The 23,008-nt window shown below is 37.0% G+C and overlaps 2 protein-coding genes across 2 annotated transcripts; one reads left to right on the top strand and one right to left on the bottom strand.

Moving 5' to 3' along the window:
• Positions 1-1,407: 1,407 nt before the first annotated feature.
• On the bottom strand, positions 1,408-7,275 carry lgi1b (leucine-rich, glioma inactivated 1b). The gene is made up of 8 exons (XM_084433530.1): positions 6,686-7,275; positions 6,447-6,518; positions 5,618-5,689; positions 5,455-5,526; positions 4,711-4,782; positions 4,447-4,616; positions 2,955-3,119; positions 1,408-2,421 (listed from the first exon to the last, which is right to left on the bottom strand). The coding sequence occupies exons 1-8, from the start codon at positions 6,874-6,876 to the stop codon at positions 1,604-1,606; spliced, it is 1,632 nt and encodes a 543-aa protein (XP_084289656.1). The 5' UTR covers positions 6,877-7,275; the 3' UTR covers positions 1,408-1,603.
• A 944-nt stretch (positions 7,276-8,219) lies between these two features.
• On the top strand, positions 8,220-22,841 carry fra10ac1 (FRA10A associated CGG repeat 1). Its single transcript, XM_084433444.1, has 14 exons — positions 8,220-8,326; positions 9,634-9,716; positions 10,201-10,293; positions 10,392-10,437; positions 12,227-12,303; positions 12,477-12,560; positions 12,646-12,730; positions 13,477-13,522; positions 19,553-19,666; positions 21,202-21,244; positions 21,327-21,463; positions 21,764-21,808; positions 22,447-22,534; positions 22,664-22,841. Exons 1-14 carry the CDS (start codon positions 8,288-8,290, stop codon positions 22,704-22,706), a joined length of 1,023 nt encoding a protein of 340 aa, XP_084289570.1. The 5' UTR covers positions 8,220-8,287; the 3' UTR covers positions 22,707-22,841.
• The last annotated feature ends 167 nt before the right edge of the window (positions 22,842-23,008 follow it).

Genomic DNA, 23,008 nt, shown 5'->3' with positions numbered 1-23,008 from the left:
TTCTGTTTAGATGGTTGAGGAGGTTGTGAATGATGGAGACTAGGAGACTAGGAGACTAGGAGACTAGGAGACTAGGAGACTAGGAGACTAGGAGACTAGGAGACTAGGAGACTAGGAGACTAGGAGACTAGGAGACTAGGAGACTAGGAGACTAGGAGACTAGGAGACTAGGAGACTAGGAGACTAGGAGACTAGGAGACTAGGAGACTAGGAGACTAGGAGACTAGGAGACTAGGAGACTAGGAGACTAGGAGACTAGGACTTACTCATGTACAAGACCAGACAAAGTGCCAGAGTGAGGTGTGTCCTTATAAGTGTTTGTGGTGATGAGCAGATGGTGTGCAGGTGCTGGTGATTAATACTCAGGTGATAGTGATCGTTGTGATTGGATGGTAATGGAGCCTGGCTGATCCCTGACGCTATCTCAAGTATCTTACAAGGCTTGTTATTGTTAAACAATCTGTTATTTTTGGATTTTTTTGAAGCGGATCCAAATGCTTTATAATAAACCTTATTCTCTTTCTATGTCGATTTTATATTATAAATGTACATTTTCAAACCGAAAACCTAATTTGTTTTTAGCATTTTTACAAGAGATAAAACATTATTTACTTACAATGTCACACTTGCTTAACAAAATTTGTTACTGTCTGTTTCTGCTTTGAGTTATGGTATTGGTTGTTCATGTTTTCTTTATTCTCTCTATTGGTGTTATTCTTAATTATTATGTTCCAATTTTGTTGTACCATAGTGTAAAAAATAATAAAGCATAAAAAAAGTATTTTGAATTCGGTGATTAAATGATCAAACACTTATGCTTATATGCCTATGACGTGGGAGCCTGAGTCTTAATGTTCAGGTCATATTTCACTAATACAGCTTAATGAAAACAGGACCATAGAATTGGACCATATCTTGTTTCTTTGATCTTAATGAAAAATATGGCCGTAGACATAATTTTGGCAAGTTTCATGCATGCGATTTACCCTCATAAGCTTCCCACTATAGCAAAATCATGCATCACGACAAAACAGGCTCATATTTTTTTTAAGGTTTTATTAGTTCTAACATTTAAAAAAACAAGTACTGACAACTAACCTTTCTTCCCACAGTTACTTTTCCTCAAGAGTTGAGCTAAATCTAAGTTTATTGCAATCTCATCAATAAAAGAAGTTGTTGAGTCAAGACAAGTTTGAAATTCATCACATCCAATGTGGTTAAACTGGTCGCTTTTGTTTAAAAAAGTTAAAAATGGCTTTTTACATCACTTTAAAAATGTAAACAGTTTATTTGGCAGATTGTTATCACGTCAACAGCTAACTGATTTGACCTTTGTTGTTTCCTTGTTATACCTCTTTAGTGACTACACGGCAAAGCATGAGAATACGTTAACAATAGCTTTTGTTGAAAAGGACAAAAAAAAAAACAGGAAAAAGTAAAAGTGCAGAACAGATGGTGACAACAGAGAAAGACACAAAGGGGCGTTTCTAGAGAGGCATTCATCTGGAATTATTATTATTAGCGCTAGGCTAGATCATGCATGTGTTTTCACAACAGGCTCGGCTGAGCCAGGATCTGGTTCTCTGCGCTTTCAATTGGCACACTAACTGCTTAGGTCGATCATCAAGTGCTCGTAAATCTGTGTCTTCCCTTTAAAGCTGGAAGCCAGCAGGAACTCTCTGTTGTCAATGGACACCAGCGAGAATGCCCTCGGCGCCTGGACGTTGAGCTCCTGGAAGTGCACGAATTGGCTCTTCTTAGGGTCCCACTGATAGACCTGCGTTAGAGAGTAGTCGCTGCCTAGGATGGCGTACTGCCAGTTGCCGATGGAGACGGGCTGGAAGATCATGGAACCCCGCGAGGGCATTGTCTGTATCTCTGTGAACATAGCGCCGTCCCACTTCATCACCTTGGAGTCGCCGATGAAGCGCGTCAGACAGATAAACAGCTCCCCCTTCACCTTGAAGTGTTTGACGGCATAGACGTCCTCCATCTCTGGAATGTCCGTCCGTCTGTCGAACTGCATCTGGCTTCTGCTCCACTGGTAGATAACGGGCCGCTGTGAGCTGCTAGACAAAATAAGATGGGGTTTGCCGGCGATATCAAGGTACTCGACGTCCGTGTCCCGATACCAGGGATGGAGGGACTGGTGCGAGTAGAAGCCATTGCCGTTCCACTTGTACACCGTTGTGGAGCCGGCCTTCGAGCTGTCCGCTATCACAAAGAAGAACTCGCCTTCCACGCGGAAAGTCTCAATGTCGTTGGGCTTCCTGATTTTCAGGATGTCGATGTCCTGGATTTTGATGAATTTATTGGCAGAGCTGTCCCTTTTGTAAATGTGAGAGCCACCGAAAAGTTGAGCGACTATAATGAAAAGGTGGTCTTCGATGACCATTGGCTTGCACACGACCGTGGAGGTGCCTGTAATGACAAAAATGCATTTAAGTTCACCCAAAAATGAACGAATTCTGTCATTAATTTCTCACCCTCAAGTCGTTTCAAACCCGTAAGACTTTCGTTCATCTTCGGAACACAAATTAAGATATTTTTGATGAAATCTGAGAGCTTTCTGTCCCTACATTGACAGCTACGCAACTACCACTTTGACACTTCAAAAAGTTCATAAAGAGATCGTAAAACTAATCCATATGAATTGAGAGGTTTAGTCCAAATTTTCTGAAGAGGCACGAATCTCAGATTTCATCAAAAAGATCTCTATTTGTTTTCCGAAGATGAACGAAATAAAGTCTTGCGGGTTTTGAATGACATGAGGGTGAGTAATTAAGACAGAATTTTCTTTTTTTTGGTGAACAAACCCTTTAAAATTCAAGTCTCTAAATTCAAGTGGACATTTGTAACCACTTTTTGTGGCTTCGCGATTGAGGCATGCGCTGGTGCTGTCGGGCCAGAACAGCATTGCACTCTGGGTAGGAGGTGTGATGTGTGATGCTCACTCTCTATGGTGTCATAAGCTCTGAACTCCATGTTGACGTGGTCCCATTCCAAAAAGCTGCATTTTCCAGAGAAAGGCTGGGCATATACGACATACTGATCATTCCCAAATGTAAAGGACTCCACAGATATGGACTCAAAAACAAGGGTTTTCTTTAAAGCAAACTCTGCAACAAACAAACAAAGATTAAGACAAAGAAAAAGCTTTTCTTACTTATCTCCATCACTGAAAAATGTATTAATAACTCTGATATCAATTGCTTCATTGTTTATATCGTTGCCATATGTAAACCATTCTGTCTCCAAGCTGCTAAATGTGGACAATTATGCATTTAGGTATAATAAACAATAAATTCATGATTTTCTGTAAAGCTGCTTTGAAACAATGTCTATTAAGAAAAGCACATAAAACCCAACTTTGGCAGTCATTCATTCATTTTGTTTTGTGGCTTTAAGGTGAAGGCTGGGGCCTTTCCATACAGCCAAAGATGTATTAATAACTCCAACTTGCAATACACTATAAATATATCCAGTGCTATCCTCATACATACTGTACAGTGCACTCACATAAAGCAATAAATACTGCAGGATATAGTAATTAATACTGTTTTGAAACAATGTGTATTGTGAAAAGCACTATACAAATAACATGTTTGTTAGCATTGAGGCTATTAGCCAGGCCAATTAATCACATGATATTTGGTCATTCTGGGATTATCAGCCTATAACTGTATAATAATTGACATTCAATGTTTTTGTGAAATAATTATTTACAATTTGCAGTGTTGGGGAGTAACTAGTCACATAGTTACGTAATTTCATTACAAAACAAATGTAACTGAGAAAAATTGTGTAATTAAATTACAGTTACTTATGAAAATGTTAACGATTACAAAGGGAGATACATCTGAATATTTTCTGTAAAAATCTAGGATATGTTGATGCCTGTTTTTGATGTGCACGATGCCTCCTGCTATTTAAAGGCCGTTTAGTAAAGCGATGCGATTCTGGTGCTTTTGATTGGTTGATTGGAAGAGTTGCCACCATGGCGAGTGATAAAAATGCGCACCAGTGTTGGAAATTAGAAAAGTAATCAGTTACATTACTTCAATAAAGTATTAAAAATAGTTATATTACTTATTACATTTTAAAAAGGGTAACTTGTAATCCGTAACCTATTCCATTTCCAAAGTAACCTTCCAAACACTGATAATTTGCATTTAGCAGTTTAGCATACATTTCACCCTGCTCTCTAGATACATCTCAATCACCAATGGCCACTATTTGAAGCTTTCGAGATCTAAACATATTCTTGTACTTACACATTGCCAACTTAACATTCACTGTCTTTCGGGAAAATTTTAATTGCTGGGGAATTAACAAATGTTGAATATGTAATGCCTTTTTATTTATCCATAAGCATTTCAGCAGACATAAGGGATCAGCTTATTTCAAAAGCCAGAATCTACTGAGGAGAGCCCAGTGCACAGTTACCTGCTGTAATGCAGTCGAAGGACTGAGGCACAAGGTCGTTGATCTTCTTGCCTTGATAGGCTGAAGGTCCACTGCAGTGTATCTGATCCACCGTTGCATTAGTGCTGTACATCCATTCCACCAGCCACTTCAACTTACAGTCACAACTGAACAAGTTTCCTCTGAGATCCCTGCTCAATGGATTTACAGATGACATTTCAAATCACTTTTTTTTCTGGTATATTATATTACAAGAATGATGGACTTGAGTGGTAAAATACATACACTTTTGTTAAGGCATCCATTCCTTTGAAAATATCTTTGGGCAACGTCTCAAGATTATTGTAGGCAAGACTCCTAACAAACAAAAACATTTGTTAACACGACTACAGCACATATTAATCTTAGTTCATTTCAATTTGAACATTTATTACTATATTTTTAAGATCAAAAGTTGTATCTGTTAACATTAGTTAATGCACTGTGAACCAACATAAACATTATTATGTTAATTGATGCATTAATTAATGTTAACAAAAGAGAACATATTGTAAGATTACGGTATTACGAACTCTAGCATAATACCATATATTTAAATAAAACAATAATATAGTAATATATACACTACCATTCAAAAGTTTGTGATCTGTACGATTTTTTTATATTTTGAAAGAAGTGTCTTATCCTCACCAAGGCTGCTTTTATTTGATACAGAATACAGTATAAACTGTAATATTGTGAAATTCTATTCCAGTTTTAAAGAACTGATTTCTTGTAATGTAATTTATTGCTGTGATGCAAAGCTGAATTTTCAGCATCATTACTCTGATCTTCAGTGTCACATGACTCATCAGAAATCATAATATATATAAAACAATTATTTTAAATTGTAATAATATTTCACAATATTACTGTATTTTGGATCAAATAAATGCATCCTTGGGGAGCATAAGATACTTATTTTAATATACATACATCTATATATATATATATATATATATATATAATAAAAACTTTTAATATACTCACAGGTGTATGAGAGATTTCAAACCTCTAAAGGCATGGGGTGAAATCGACTCAATTTTGTTGTTTTCAATAAATCTGAAATAGAGTGTTGCATTTATAGTAAATCGGAGTGATAATGTAAAATGATTGAATGATGAGAGTTTCGAACACAATAAATCAAACTCACAGATATTCCAGATGTGGCAGGCCTTGGAAAGCATCTTCGTCGATGAAGTCAAAAGAATTGGCTGTAAACAATCTAGGAAATCATGGAACACACAAAACAATTTCAATGGTTTCAGAGTTTGAATCGCTGCATATTAAGCAATGTTTCATTTTTTAGCACAATAACTACACCCACAAAACCTTTATAAACACAGACATTTTCATATTAGGCTGGTGTTTAGCCCGGTCACATAATTAAATGTGTACATGATAATCAGTTTCATGTAATAGCATTCTTTTCCTCCACGCATACATTTCTGTTTTTAATTATATTGCCGAAACACCACTTTAGTCTAGCATATGAAATGATATCCAAAACCCAACCAAAGACTGGTATTTTCAATCAGACTTAACACAGGGTGTAAAAGATAAAAGACCGGTCATATTTTGCATAATAGTGCCAAATCCAGCAGTCAGATTTGCATTTTCTTTTGTGCGAGTGTACATTTGCATAGAAACGCATTACTTGCTGCCTTCAAGCCTTTTCCGATGTTCATTTCTAAGATTTTGTGTTTCATAAACTAGGAGCGAGACGGTGTGATATTAGAAGACCGGGGTTTTCTTATTTGCTTATCACGAGGACAGGGCCATGTCCCTCACAGAGCAGCTGCATTGCATAATATTCACAGCAATTTAAAGGCTTTGAGAAATTAGACACGCTGAAGAATGTCCCCAAAATGGGGGGCGGGCTGTAATTGCTTAGAACAAACATTGGACCACTTAACATGGTGATCACCCCATCCTAATAAAGAATCCACAACAACAACAACTTGACACTAAGAGAAACTCACAGAAGCTGAAGAGATGGAGTGTGGAGAAAGCTTCCCCCAGCAATCTCAGTGAATCCAGACTTCACAAATGATCTGTTAGGAAAAGAATCAAGAACTGTGTGAGCAGGACAAAGATTATACAACAACAGGCACAAAGGTTCAGATAGTATATGCATATTCATTATATGCAAACGATTTGTATCTGCATCGCAGTGAATGAATCAGTGCTGCACTTGAATATGAATGTAAACTGTCCTTACAGCGAGACGACATCAGGAGGGAAGCTGTGTGGCACAGATCTCACATTGTCACACAAGGCGTTATCTTTGGTGCACGTGCATCCAGAGGGGCATCTCGGCTGTTTGCCTCTTCTGCTCTCCACTAACACCAGCACTGTGGCGACCCACAGCAGAAAACTGTATCCTCTTATGCTCCTGTGTGCATTTCCCATTCTGTCCCGGTGTGTTTCCTGAGTGCCGTGGTGTTTTCGCTGGTGATAAGTGCTGGTCTGCTGGACTGACTGGTCGACTCCCCTCAGTTGTGTCCGTGTGATGAATGTCTATGTCTCAGTGTGGCAGGCGCTCATCCAAGCGATTCGTTCTGCTGTAAGGAAGATATCCGAGCGGGCTCAGATTTCCTCTTAGTTACACGCCGGTTTGGAAATTAAACCATTTTTTGTCTAAATAACCGAGAGAGGTAAAAAAAAAAAAAAAAAAAATCACCAGTAAAAAAAATGAAAGTGGGAAAAAAAAAAATCCCTTGGCGACGCGGGCTCGTTCAGATCCTGGGAGATTCCCTGTTTTGCATCATGATGTACCAGCTGCTATCCAATGGTGTTATTACTGTGAATGCGCATGAACCAAACCCATGCATAAGTGATAGTGAGAATATTCATGAGGCTTTAGAGAGATGCACCTGCGCCCCTCAAGCAATCAGAGAAAGAAATACTAAATGCCGTTCTTTCATTAAGCGTATGTTTTGTTATTATTATTATTATTTCATAGTATTGCATTTAATAAAATGTATTCAAATTATAGCATTATTCAAGCACTATGGATTGTGCATTATAATAGAAACCTGTATTATAATATAGGTTTCTATTATGCACAATCCATTGGATAAATATAAAGTGCTTGAGTAATGCTATATTTAAAATACATTTTATGAAAAGTAATACTATTACTTTTACTATATATAACACACACACATATATATGAGAGAGAGAGAGACTTAACAATAAGCTTACCTATACAGTATATTAAAAGTGTTTATGCATATACTGTATATAATGACTTAAAATAGATCAATTTGTTGCATTCTATGGATTTTTCACATAGCCATTTGGGAACAGTAAAATGCCTGTCCTGATCACTGCAACTCTTTCAGTGCTTTCATTTTTAGCATTTTTCTGAATAAAAGACCAGTTGTTCTTTTTCTGTGAGAAAATGGCACTTCGCCCCCTTTCCCCCTCTAATTTCCAGTCACTGAATCTTTGCCAATTTGTGATGTAAACAATTGTGAATTATGATGCGAATAATAAAGTCTGTTTGAAACAAAGAACAACTAAAATCATATAGCCTACCCAAATCCTGTCCCTTTTATAAGCTATTTTAACACATTAACATTTAGATATGTATAGTTTCATTCCTAAAATATATAAATAGCTATTATTCAGACTCCATTGTAATATAATATTCACACAAATCGAGACAAAAGGATTGGCCTTAATAGTTCCCATCGAAAGCAGCACAACCTAACCATGCATTGTGAACACGGGAAGACGGGTCTACCTTTGTTTTTACCACGTGGTTTACACGTCATCATTTCGCGCCCGTCGGAGGTTCAGCGGCATGTAAACACAGATGAGCGGCTCGGACAAACCAGCTCTAGACCTTGTTAAGGTAGTTTAGAAGTCACAAGTTATGCACAGGAATCTGAAGATGTGGTTTAATTTGCGTGCATTGTTGTGTTGTGGCAGCTTGTCATGCGTGACGTGAAAGTAAAGGTTATATTTACTCACATCGCACAGATGATCCATGGCACATCTTTTCCCTGTATTAATTATACAACAGAAATGCTCGTGCTTTAAAATGTAGATTGTAAAACACTAATAATAAGTGTTAAATGTGGTTTGTTACCTTGAAGAAAAACATATTTATTCGTTTGCGCAATAAAGCATGACATATGAAATAAGTCAGAAACGATATTGTACATTTAATATACATGTATATATAGCATGCATATATGTTGCGGATGTTGTTATTTGCATGGTCAAAAATGAAAATGAAATTCTTATAGCATATAACTGAAATCAAATCAAATGATCTGTTCTTACACAAAATGAATATAAATATCAGTTATTAGCATAATAACTATCAGTAATTAGCATAAACTATATCTCCCAATAACATGTTTTATAAAGAGAATATATACAGATCAAACTGTGGGGGCAAAACATATGACTGAAATTGTTATTATACTTTAAATAAAACTTTCTATATTAAATAACTTATATTATAAATACTATATAAATAAAACTGTTTGTGATATGCTGCTCATAAACATATGTTTGCTATTATTATTGTTGTTGTTGTTAGTATACGATCATGTTCAAAATAGTTTATTGTAATGATTTTCCTTTTCAGTCTTTGTTGAAAAGCTCATAAGGATGTTTCATTGTCGCATTCTATGGATTTTTCACATAGCCATTTGAGAACAGTGAAGTGCCTGTCCTGATCCCTGCAACTCCTTCAGTGCTTTCATTTTTACCATTTTTCTGAAAGAAAGACCAATTGTTCTGGATTTCCTGTCACTGAATTACCGATTTCTGATAAGAACAAGTGTGAGTTATGACGCAAATAATAAGGCAGTGTCAGAACTGCCCCTCACGTGTTGTGTCCTGCTGCCGTCGACTCTGGGTGTTGTGTTTCCTGCGCTGTGCTGAAGTGGCATCATGGCAGCTGACTCAGTGTATCAAGCACAAGTACTTTCCATCTTTGCTGTGGTCAGCTGGCTCATCTTCCCTTTTCCTCCTGTACTTGTTTAGTATATCACCAGCCACAAATCACCATGTTGGCATTTCACAGATTAACAAATATGTTTAAATGTTGTGCGTTAATACCAGGTTAGTAACCTGCACACTGTTGTTGGTGATTCTATGCATTTTGTATAATCAGTGTCCCTTTTTTGTGCTATGATGATGTTTTAGGTCCATGGAGGCGGAGGGTATGACTCTGATTTCAGTGATGATGATGATGGTGGTGGAGGGCAGTCCAAATATGACGAGAAAAGGTGAGATTTTGTTTAATATCACTAACATATTTTTGGGGTATCATATTGTTCAGCATAGCATAATGGTAATACCATGTTTTTGAACATGTAGATCATGTAGAAAGCTGCTTTTATTTAATGAAAAATACAGTAAAAACAGTAATAAATAAATTTAAATCTATTTTAAAATTGTATTAATTCCTCTTTATGGCTAATCAGCATATTAGAATGATTTCTGAAGGATCATGTGACACTGAAGACTGGAGTAATGAAGCTGAAAATTCAGCTTTGCATCACAGGAATAAATTACATTTAAAAATATATTTCAATAGAAAACAGTTATTTTAAAATGTAATAATATTTCACAATATTACTGTTTTTACTGTATTTTTGCCATGGTGAATTTATATACATGTAAGCAACAGCAAGTAACGGAATATAATTAGAAAGAATGTAATTAATTAGCATTTTAAGTGCTGATCCTCTTGTGTGTTTTTGGTTTTAGGGCCGGTGAAGATGCGCTGTTACAGAAGCCATTCCAGAAAGGTCGACACACCAAGGTGGCCCATAAAAATGTTGCTGCCCATGAATGGGACAGGTACTGCCTTTGTCCATCAAAATATCAAAGTATATTGTAAAAAATATCAAAGTGTATTGTATGCTGAAATACATTTTGCGGGTTTTTTTTCCTGACAGAGAGGAAGCCAGAAACCGACGGCAACACCTGATATCAATGAACGCTGTATCCTGTCAATGGGTGTTTTTCACAAAATCGTGTGGCACTGGCAGATTTGTAGCTTTTGAAAAGCTCTGCATTTCTTTGTGGCTCATTTTCCAGTCTATGATTTCATCTCGTTAGACTGAGAGACCGAATGAGACTATGTAATCAAGTTTTAATTAAAATGCATCGTATAAAGGCCCGGTTACACCAAGAACAGGAACTATAAAGATCACTATATTAGCATCTACACCATCGTTCTGTTTATCATAAACACTGCAGGTTTGTCATCTGCCACTTCAGAGCTCTTTAAAGCAGGATGGATTCTGATTGGCTGTCAATGTTTTTATCGTTCATCAGCTGGAAAAAATTGTTCTCATGATTTCAACTATATCGTTTCTCTGTGCCGTTTTCGTTATAGTTGTGGTGTTGACTTATATTTAGAACTACACTCACCTAAAGGATTATTAGGAACACCTGTTCAATTTCTCATTAATGCAATTATCTAATCAACCAATCACATGGCAGTTGCTTCAATGCATTTAGGGGTGTGGTCCTGGTCAAGACAATCTCCTGAACTCCAAACTGAATGTCAGAATGGGAAAGAAAGGTGATTTAAGCAATTTTGAGCGTGGCATGGTTGTTGGTGCCAGACGGGCCGGTCTGAGCATTTCACAATCTGCTCAGTTACTGGGATTTTCACGCACAACCATTTCTATGGTTTACAAAGAATGGTGTGAAAAGGGAAAAACATCCAGTATGCGGCAGTCCTGTGGGCGAAAATGCCTTGTTGATGCTAGAGGTCAGAGGAGAATGGGCCGACTGATTCAAGCTGATAGAAGAGCAACTTTGACTGAAATAACCACTCGTTACAACCGAGGTATGCAGCAAAGCATTTGTGAAGCCACAACACGCACAACCTTGAGGCGGATGGGCTACAACAGCAGAAGGGGACCCCACCGGGTACCACTCATCTCCACTACAAATAGGAAAAAGAGGCTACAATTTGCACGAGCTCACCAAAATTGGACAGTTGAAGACTGGAAAAATGTTGTCTGGTCTGATGAGTCTCGATTTCTGTTGAGACATTCAGATGGTAGAGTCAGAATTTGGCGTAAACAGAATGAGAACATGGATCCATCATGCCTTGTTACCACTGTGCAGGCTGGTGGTGGTGGTGTAATGGTGTGGGGGATGTTTTCTTGGCACACTTTAGGCCCCTTAGTGCCAATTGGGCATCGTTTAAATGCCACGGCCTACCTGAGCATTGTTTCTGACCATGTCCATCCCTTTATGACCACCATGTACCCATCCTCTGATGGCTACTTCCAGCAGGATAATACACCATGTCACAAAGCTCGAATCATTTCAAATTGGTTTCTTGAACATGACAATGAGTTCACTGTACTAAAATGGCCCCCACAGTCACCAGATCTCAACCCAATAGAGCATCTTTGGGATGTGGTGGAACGGGAGCTTCGTGCCATGGATGTGCATCCCACAAATCTCCATCAACTGCAAGATGCTATCCTATCAATATGGGCCAACATTTCTAAAGAATGCTTTCAGCACCTTGTTGAATCAATGCCACGTAGAATTAAGGCAGTTCTGAAGGCGAAAAGGTATTAGTATGGTGTTCCTAATAATCCTTTAGGTGAGTGTATATCTTTATTACTATAGCTATCGTTCTTAGTGTGAACGAGCCTTAAGAGTGCTGAAAGTGTATTTTTCGGAAAGTTTGACCTTAGTAAACAAAGCATAAATATTTTTTTCTTCCGAGTGGCAACAAAAATCCTTAACAGTATTTTGTCAGTTTGAACGTCACAAGAAGTTTGTCAGCGACTACATTCTGTATTATGGAGGGTCGATGGAGGACCTCAGACGATCCACGTGAGCAATTTACTTAACACTCTCACTCTCATGAAAACTAATGAACATGCAATTTTTCTAATATGAAATATATGATGAATACAGTTAAGTGGTGCACACTTCAGCTTTAGTTTTATTTCAGGTTAGCTGCTTTGATAGATGCTGATTGGAAGTGTGTGTGTTTCCATACGCAGGTCTAAAGATAAGACAGATCTGGATGTGGTGAAAGAGAACCACCGTTTCCTGTGGAGAGAGGAGGATGAGGAGGATATGACATGGTAATGTCTGCTAAATTTTAATCTTGAATGTTGTTCCTGACCTCTGCACAGTCACCCTAAGACAAATTTTCTGAACTGTTTTTAGGGAGCAAGAGCTCGCAAAGAAGTACTACGATAAGCTCTTCAAGGAGTACTGTATCGCAGACCTTAGCAGATACAAAGAAAATAAGGTTTGCCTTTTCTTTTTTAACCCTGTAAAGCCTGATGTATGACATAATAGTCAGAAAAGTTTGCATTACTGTAATGTGTTTTATGTTTTGTTCACACTTCAATTCAAAAACACCTCAATTTTATTCAAAGGCCAAAAGCAAAAATATGCAATTTGATGCAGTGGTTGTTATTTATATAGCCAAAAATTAAAAAAGATGAAATTCTGATAGCTTGTGGTATTAGATTTTTTTAACACTGTTGCATACTTACTTAAAATGCATGTAAATATCAGTTGTCTCCAAGTGATATGTTTTAAGATATGCTTAGTTTTATGATCAAAGCTTTGTAGTTTTAATTCTGGAGGCAAAACATATAATACAATACAATGATGATTGAGAGATGAATAAATAAACGTTCCCAGAAAGCAAATTTGATTCTCACATTTTAACATGATTTTTTTTTTTTCTAAATAATAATTCTCAATATAATCAAGTAAATCTAAGTTGCTTCAGTCCAGTAAGTAAATATTACTAACAATGTAAAAGTTATTTATATTATAGCCTTTAACTTGCTAAAAAAGTATAAACTATCAATCGTGTGCTATTCATGTTGATAATTTTGAGGCATTAGAAATTCACAGATAAAATATGATACTACAGGGTTCAGTGTTTATAATGTTAGATACTTTTCTGGGCATGTTATCTTTTAGTATCTTAAATGCTCTTTCATTTCTGTATTTACTGAATTAAAACTTTTCTGTTACTAGTTTGGATTTCGGTGGCGCATTGAAAATGAAGTAGTATCTGGAAAAGGTAATTCAAACACGGTTTTCTACTTCTATACTTCTATATAAAACTTTTAGGCCTGGTTACACAGACAGGGCTTAGATTAAGCCAGGATTAGGCCTTAGTTAAACTAAGACGTTTAAGTAGCTTTAATAAACGTGCCTTAGAAAACACCATTTCAGGTGTACATCTTGAGACAAAACAATTGCATTGAATTTTTTAAATCTGTCAGTGCAAGTTGCTTTCAGTTAAAACAGCTCAAACATGCATTTTAGTCTCCGACTAGGCTCAAGCCTTGTCTGTGAAACCGAGCATTAATATGTTCACATACTTGAAGTATTCTGGTTGCATAAAGAACAAAACGGGTCTAAAATTTAGAACAATATCAAAACAATACTGTTCTCAGCCACTAGGTGGTGATGCGGTTTTATCTTGTGTAAAATAACATCCTCATCCTGACCATGATCCTGACCAAACCAGGGATGGACTGGGACTGAAAAAACAGCTTTAGTGTGCTGATAAAAAGATGTTGAAAAAAGGAAGCACAGGTCATTTACATAATAAATAAATGATTCAACTTTTAAGTCAACTGATCAGATGGTGAAGGCTTGACCATAAATACACTTATTTCCCCCTTTAGAATAGGTATGGGGCACATTTGATTACAATTTAATTTAATTTGAGTAAGTAGTAAATGTTGAAAATGCTTCATGAATTAGCTTGTTGTTGTTGTTTTTTTCAGTTAAATGTTGACATGTCTTTCCAGAGTAATTTAATATTAGATTATTATTGTTTAGCATATAGACATTTCTATGACAGTGACCTAATTGTAAGGTTGTGTTGGGTTTGCCTGTGTCATAACAAAAATCAATGGTTTTGTTGTCTCTGGTTCATGGTTCACGGTTATGTTATCTTAGAAGGTAAACAAGGATGAAGTACGTGTAACAATCATCAAAATTACACAAACAAATCCAGATCCATGAAGAGGCCCTTAAACGACTGATCATATGGTCACACGCTGTCTGTCACGCTTGTATGTGAGAGACGAGCAAAGTGCTTTATTTTTCTGACTGTCATGGACCATCTGCCATCATTCGCACCCTGAGCCACAGCTTAACCACTGCAACACACACACACATACACTCACACCTGGTTTCCATGTTTTATGGGGACTTTCCATTGACATAATGATTTTTATACTGTACTAAGTATTATTATGATTTATAAGCTGTTTCCTCATGGAGACTAAAAAAAATGTCCCCACAAGGACAAGGATTTTGGATATTGCCATCTTTGTGGGGGAATTTTGTCTCCATAATGTAGGTTTTACTCACCCTCAAGCTATCCTAGGTGTATATGACTTTCTTCTTTCAGCCAAACACAATTGGAGTGTTAAAAAAATATCCTGGCTCTTTCCAGCTTTATAATGGGATTTAATGGTACCATTTTTTGAAGCTCAAAAAAGTGCATCCATCCAACATTAAAGTAATCCACACGACTCCAGGGGGTTAATAAAGGCCTTCTGAAGCTAATCATTTGTGTAAGAAAAATATCCATATTTACAACTTTATAAACCATAATAAGCTAGTGATTACAGTTTATAAAATTATAATTATGGATATTTTTCTTACAAAAATGCAGCGCTTCGCTTCAGAAGGCCTTTATTAAACCCCTGGAGCCGTGTGGATTACTTTTATAATGGATGGATGCTCTTTTTTTGGGCTTCAAAATATTGTACTATTCATTCCCATTATGGAAAAGCCAGGATATTCTTTAAAGGGGTCCTATTATGCCCTTTTACGAAGTCTTGATTTTGAACGGATTTCATGCACAGACTTTGCAAGCACGGATTTCAGAGTGGTGTGTTTTTCTTTTCTTATACATTTTAGATGCATTATACACCATTTAATCATGATATTTGTCAGAAAACTATGGTAATACAAACAGTAATTGATCACAAAAGCATGGTTCATTTTCCTAAGGGGTGGTGAGCAGTCAAAAGAAAGAGCTTACAAAAGCTACAGTAAACACTACATCAATACTAATAGTTAGCAGCCTAGCAGAGGCAAAGTTTGCCCTTTGTTTAAATCTTAGCAACTACATAAATCTTATAAGTGGAACTTTTAATAGAAAACACAACTACAAATAATAAGACATACTTAGAAATTGTGATCCATAAACACCAGATTGTCCCAACAAAGTGGGAACTGCTCCATTTCAGGAGAAGCTAATGTACGTAGCCTGCATTGTACTCTATAAGTTCCTGGAAGCTGTTCTCCGAAACGTGTGCTGCACACAGATAAACATTTGGGTTATAATGTTCAGGAACAGTGGTTAAAATCAGCCTTAGGAAACAGGGTAGAAAAAACAGTGTCTCTTTGACAGCGACCACACTGTCTTCTCTAGCACAGCTCAACCAGGCCTCGTCCGCTTTTCTGCGTATTCGGAGGGCGGGGATTGTTTACATGAGGATCATTATGACCAAACGAGTCGTTGTAGTTCTTGGAAAGTGGATTCTGTTAAATAAAATATCTCCCTTTGGATTGGACTTTTAGCTTTGTAACCTTGCAGATCTTTTTTTATGCTCAAACAGCAACATTACACACTAACTGAAGTTGAAAAAGTGGTAAAGCATTATAGGACCCCTTTAACATAACTCCGATTGTGTTTGGCTGAAAGAAGAAAGTCATACACACCTAGGATGGCTAGAGCGTGAGTAAATTATGGGATCATTTTAATTTTGGGGTGAACTAACTCTTTAATAAAATTGTCTTGATAACTTTAGGGCAAATTGGGCTGTGGATTTTTAGTTCCCAGCATGCTTTGCATAGGACTGGATATGGAGAATAAATGTTGAAATTAAGTATTAATTTACTTGTTTTTTAGTGAAGGGAACGACTCTTTAGTGTTTAATGCCGTTATGTTTGGCATTTTGACAAAGAGTTTCTGTAATGTTGAAATTTTATACCATTGTGTAGACTACAACACATGAAGGAAACACTATTGACTCTAAGCAATGAATAATATCTTACTTATTCTTTAAATATGCATGCTAAATAAGTTACATTTAACATGTGCTATGAGACCTGTGGATTTAGATAAGATTAACTGGTTCCAGGGCAACAAATCAAGTAGCTGGCGCTACTTAAAAAATAGTTTTTGTTTCAAATTATTTAGTTCCTCTAACTCAATATATTTTGTTGGTGAACAGAATTTAATTTGAAGTTGTCATAACTAAAAAAAATTATGCAAACGCTTGCGTTAATTTTTTCTTTTTTGTTGAGCCAACACATTTTTTTAGAGTGAGTGGCATTGAAATGAATGTCAAGCTTTAAAATATTTTTTTAGAAATCTGGGACCCACATGAATGATACCTTGAATCTTTTTTTAAAAGATTTCACCTTAACAGCCACCCTCAACATCCTTGCATCATAGTGGCAAGTTTTGCATTGGTAAACACCACTCGCATATCCTTTAGAGAATATGAAACTCATACAGGTCAATGCACATTTCGTTAATATCTCTACCAGCTTGTTTTCTCTGCTGCTGAGGGACATTCTAACAGGTCTCTTTAGGAGTTCGTCATGAGGAGTTCCCATCTGCTGGGTATTATTTCACAGTTTAGCATAATAAGGGCTTCCCTGAGATGCCTAATGAGGGCTAACTGTGATGCGTTTTGTCATTTCTCCAAAGACGCTGTTTGTCAGCTTCACTGGCTTTAACAGCTTCAGTGCTGCTCACATGAGCTTAGTTGCAGAGGCATGTACGTCATCAGAGAGACGGGGTAATTGGGCATCGCATTAACCCTTTAACTTCCGACCCTAAAAACCCTTTTTTTTCTCTTTAAATTCTTATTATTGGACCTCAAGCTGTTTTTATCAAAACGTGTTTCTGTCTAGAAGGTATCTTAACTGCTCGTTAACGCAAATATCTAATCAGCCAATCAAATGTGAGCAACTCAATGCATTTAGTCATGTAGATATGGTCAAGACGATCTGCTGAAGTTTAAACTGAGCATCAGAATGGGAAAGAAATGTGATTTAAGTGGCTTTGAACCTGGCATGGTTGTTGGTGCCAGACGAGCTGGTCTGAGTGTTTCAGAAACTAAACCCTATAAATGGTTGTGCGTGAAAATCCCAGTAGATCAGCCGAGAAGTGTCCGAAAAACAGAAAATATCCAGTGAGCGAAAACTGAAAAGTCCCGTACCTCTATGCCAAAAGCATGGTGAGTATGGAAGCTTGTTTCCACAATGGAATTACAAAATTAAAAAAGATAATTGTATCTCCCAATTTTTTGTATCTCATTTTTTTTTCTTTTTTAAAACTTGCAATTATTTTTCACAATTCCATGTTTATAACTTGCAGTTCTGACTTTTTTCTCAGAATTGTGAGATATACCTTAGAATTATGAGAAAAAAGTCAGAATTGTGAGATATAAAGTTTTTTTTTTTTTGATCTCACAAACTCTGACTTTCTCAGAATTGCTTAGTTTATATCTCACAATTCATAGTTTCTTATAACTAACAATTGCAAGATTCTATCTCACAATTCTGACAAAAAAAAAAAAATCTGAATTGTGAGAAATAAACTTGAAATTGCATGAAAAAAGTCAGTATTGTGAGATTAAAAAGTCGCTATTACCTTTTTATTTTTTATTCTGTGGCAAAAACAAGCTTCCATGAGTGGGCCATTTTAGACCTGTAGGAATATCTCTTCCTTTTTTACAGATTTTTCCCCACTCAAAGTAAGGTCCATCATACGGCTGAGACATCATTTAAGGGGTTAATCTGCATGTGCAACGTGAGGATGATACCTCAGTCACTCTCTCTGCCGCGAGATCATCTGCCAGCTACGTCAAAGCTCAAGCCTTTCTCAAAGTTGCAACATGACATAATCATTCTAAACAGAGCCAATTTGTGTTGCTTTTTCACAGTGCAAATTGGACACAAAGGTCTGGAAATTGCAAAAACATGCTTCCTGTTTTGGGGTCACTTCCAGGATAAGAGTTTTTCTTTCCTAACAAGTTACTGCAAAAACTTTTTCCAAGAAACTCATTCACAGAGAGGGTTTTCCATACAGAACATACTTGGAAGACCTAATATTATCAATCTCAGAAATGTGAGTGTTGTAAACGTTAAAGCAGTTCACTTTCAAACAGAAGTGTTGTCAGGTTCAGGGCGATTGGCCAAAGCCAATCCAGACAGCACACGGTGTGGGAAGCCTGTCAGAAAAACTCCCCGATGACGCACTTTTCTGGAGGATCCCCTTGTAAACCTACTGGAGCTAACGTCAGCCCGCTGATATCTGAGGTGAAATGCCAAGCCAAGGTCATGGGAGGAGAGTGACTTTTGCTCTGTCTGTCTCACTAGCCGTTTCCTGTCAGTAACAGCGCAAAATCAGATGGCAGAAGGCATGTAGTAGATAGTGTGCAACAGGTTTTCAGCAAAGTTTTGATCATGTTGATAATTTAGAGGCTTACACTGTGTCTACACCAGACGTGAGCAGATAGAACCCATTATAATCAGTGATGCTGTCTACACTGGGTGTGCCGCGACATGACTAATTCATGACATGACAAATCTATTTCTGATACGGAAAACAAAATACTTTGAAATCAAATGCTTCCCTACTATATAGTAGGCGAAAAACAGTATGCCAGCATGCGACAAACAGCTGGCAAAAAGTCCTCACATGACCTACTACTTCCGACAAAAAGTGTGCATGTGATGGACACGTTACTATCCCGTGAGGCCACAAAAAAGGTTTATGAATGGCAGTGAAGCAATACTGTTAGGTCATATGATAATGACAGCACTGTGAGTGTAGTATGTCCAGATTACATTCATACTACAACTATTCATACTAGAACGTACGGTTGCACTTTATTTTACAACATTGCAGTGTAGTTCCCTTAGAGAATACTGGGTAATATAAGGTAACTACAGGGTTTAAGGTTAGATTTTTCTTTACTGGGCTTGATCATGGCCTACAGGTTATATTCTATTTGTCATGTATGTTCCATGCAACTCACATGTGGATATATTCTGAATCACACAGGCCAGTTCTTTTGCGGTAACAAGCGCTGTGAGAATAAGGAGGGTCTGAAGAGCTGGGAGGTGAATTTTGCCTATGTGGAGCATGAGGAGAAGAGGAACGCCCTGCTGAAACTACGTGAGTGAAACCATGTGGCCGTCTAAACCTTGCATGCTGTAATCCCCTCCGCTCACAGGACAAAGGGGTAGAGCTAATCTAATTAGCCTGGATTTAGGGAAGCCCAAGTCTCTATTTGTGAGACTGCCTTGTTTTAACTGTTAATATGGCGTGCTTATTGTTGAATGCTACTTTACCTCAACTGTCTACAGTGCATTCAAATGCCTTCGAAATATGTAATATAAGTGTACTAAATTGGGGTCCAAAATTCTGAGACCACAATGAAAATCTGGGATTCTAAATCTAAATTATTCCTGGAAAAAGGTTTTAGCATTCTGATTAAAAAAAAGGAAAGATGCATGACTTAACGAGCATAAGAAATATTAAGAAAATATTAATTCTGGACCAATCAAATAATATTTTTGTTTACTTTGTAATACTTTTTTTCTAGTTCAACTTTTACTCAAATTATCATGCTGATCATATATTTATATTATATAGCCTGTTAACTATCGGTGTCCCATTTTTCCCCCCATCACATATTTTAGTAATCATCATAAATAAATTAGGGGTGGGAATCACAGGGTACCTCATGATACGATATACACGATACGTGGCTCGCGATACGATAATATCACGATACATCAATTCTGCGATAATCAATATATTGCTAGACAATCCTATAATGATACATCACGATATCTGTCTAACTATGAAAACAAAATGCAAGGTGCAGGATTTCTCTCTTTATTCAAGTCCAAACTATTAGAAAACAGCACAGTCTGAACATTTCAAGTAAATAAATATTTTTTCAATGAGAATCAGGGTGATGGTGATGCAAGTGGCTTTGCATGTTCGTGGTATTACCCGTGCACTTTACTTTTACCAGGCAGTTATTGCGTACTCTTTGTCGATTTTGTTTGTCCCATCAATTGTATAGCAGCCGAAGTGGGTCCAGAAGCCATGGAGCCATGAAGTAGCGACGCTGGGAGCAGGGAAATCTATTTAAGAGTGCCTTATTTTGTTCATTAGAATATCGATATCTGACGCCAGCGTGTCGATTCTCGTATTAGCTATCATTGGAAAGCTTAAACGCTCAAAATGTATCCTTTGAAACTCGTTTTGAAATTGGACACTGCGTTACCACCGAAACAGCACTTTAATTCCTTTTAACTGGCTAAATTTTTGTGATATCAACTTCAAATTTGGTAAGACATATGACTTATGTATATAGCTGAGGTGGCTTTTTTAAAAGAGGACACTCAGCAGATTATTGCGGAAGTATAAGCAAATTAAACATTTTTATTTTATCCAAAATATATGTTTATATCCTCTTTTAAAAAAGCCACAACTTTAGGTCTTTATTCCAAAGCATTTATGAATTACAACCATTTAAGGTAAGATCGATGCTCGAAACGGTGATGTGACAGTTAACAATTTAAAAACTAGTTATATATTCCCCTACCGACATTAAGACACTGTTAATGTTGCATTCACTGTTCAATTTTGATATTCATTTTGAATAAATATTGATATATCGTCACATTGTTTTCAAGGTCTGTGTCCAGAGTGTTCATTCAAACTTAACTATCATCACAAGTAAGTACATTCCACCATTACAAACACAATTGAATGTTCAGATATCCTTGGATTGGCTGGAAACGCTTAAACTCTGTTCCAGGAGAAAAGACGTAACAGGGAAGAAGATACGGCGATCGAAAGAGAACGTGGACAAGCCACTCTCAAAGAAATCCAAATCGTCCCACTCCAGAAAGAACAAGCGCAAAGACAAGCGCAAACACAAAAAGAGGCGTAAAGGCGAGCACATTTTCATTGCAGATCGAATCTCCAAACATTTCCAAGATTCCAAGCTTGTTTGAACAGCTTTCCACTGCATGCCTATGCTTAACTTTAACATATTTGTGTGGCGGTGTTTTGTAGTCTTTAAAAGAGAACAATATTTTGACACAAAAATGTTCCTTTCCTAAAGCAGATTAGGCCCATTTGCCATCTAATTTTTGTCACTCCCAAATGAACACTTGGTTTAAATTCTAGGTTTTATATTTGCAAAAGTTGTTTATAAAAAAAACAAAACATAAAAAACATTTTTCTTTACAGAATACTCATCTTCAAGTTCAGAGGAGTCTCAGGAGTCAGATAAAGGTATGCATGCCCCTTTTTGCCCTCATTCCCCTAACAATGATGAATGGCCCTCATGTTGTACCCTCAGGCAGAGAATGTTCTCAGTACACCCTAATAAATATGTTCAGACCTCTAAGGGTGTGTTCACATTTGTAGCGCGGTTCGTTTGATCTAGACCTAAAAAAACAACAACATTTAATCCTGATCTGCTTTAAACAGCGAAGCTAAAAGCATATGTTCACAGCCTGAATGGTCGGCTTTTATTATATTTCATGACGTAAATTATCGAACATCCAAAACAATGCTGTGTGCTGTATGTATGTTCACCTTGTGACATCATGTCCCGTTTTTGGTTTGATGTCATGTCTTTGGTCATTTCCGGTGGAAACGGAACGAGATCCATCTTTTCAGTGGTCTCGGTCCGCTTGTTTGGTGCGCACCAGGCAGCGTTCACACTTATTAAAAATTAACCGCACAGAGCAATCAAACCAAACATCCCTAAAACAACTCCTATATTTAGATAAATCCCGTTATAGAATATGCTGGATGCGATAATGTCCCCTGACTTTAAATCTTTCCCCACATTTTGTAGTTGTTTTACCACAGTAATTTTATCAGGCAAAAATCCTGATTTGAGTCTAATGTGGTGTATTTTCCAGATGCAGATAGTGAGGATGAAGAAGAAGAGGGTCCTTCAGAATCAGACCACTGGAGAGGTCCAGCTCCCACTGTGGAGGAGAAATCACGGTGCGTATCGACATTATGACATATTTTACTACGATGTGGAGTATATACAAACACGAATGTGAGGAGTGTGTCTGTAAATCTTTCTAAAACGGTGCACTGACAAACCTGGTGTGTCTGATTCTCTTTCAGGGAGGAAGAGTTTGATGAGTATTTTGAAGACATGTTCCTCTGAGACTACGAAAGGAGGATCCAAAAGAATCCCATTCCTACCGTTTTCTTTTTATACCGATTCATTTTGCTTTTTATTTGAGAAGTATATGGTTTGATTACAATTCAGTAATTGTTATGATTAAACCTTTTTTTTTTTTTACATAATTTTCATTGGTCCTCATTTAAGTTGATATTGCATATGAAGAATTTTATACATGTGTTTGTAAAACACATCAGGCCTTATTTATAAAACATTACTAGAATTAATTTCAATGTAAACTCTATATATATATATATATATATATATATACATACATAAATATT

The sequence above is a fragment of the Rutilus rutilus genome (genome assembly GCF_951802725.1).
Source record: "Rutilus rutilus genome assembly, chromosome: 16".
NCBI classification, from domain to species: domain Eukaryota; kingdom Metazoa; phylum Chordata; class Actinopteri; order Cypriniformes; family Leuciscidae; genus Rutilus; species Rutilus rutilus.
The sequence above is the reverse complement of the archived record's forward strand: the minus strand, read 5'-3'. Positions and strand labels throughout refer to the sequence as shown.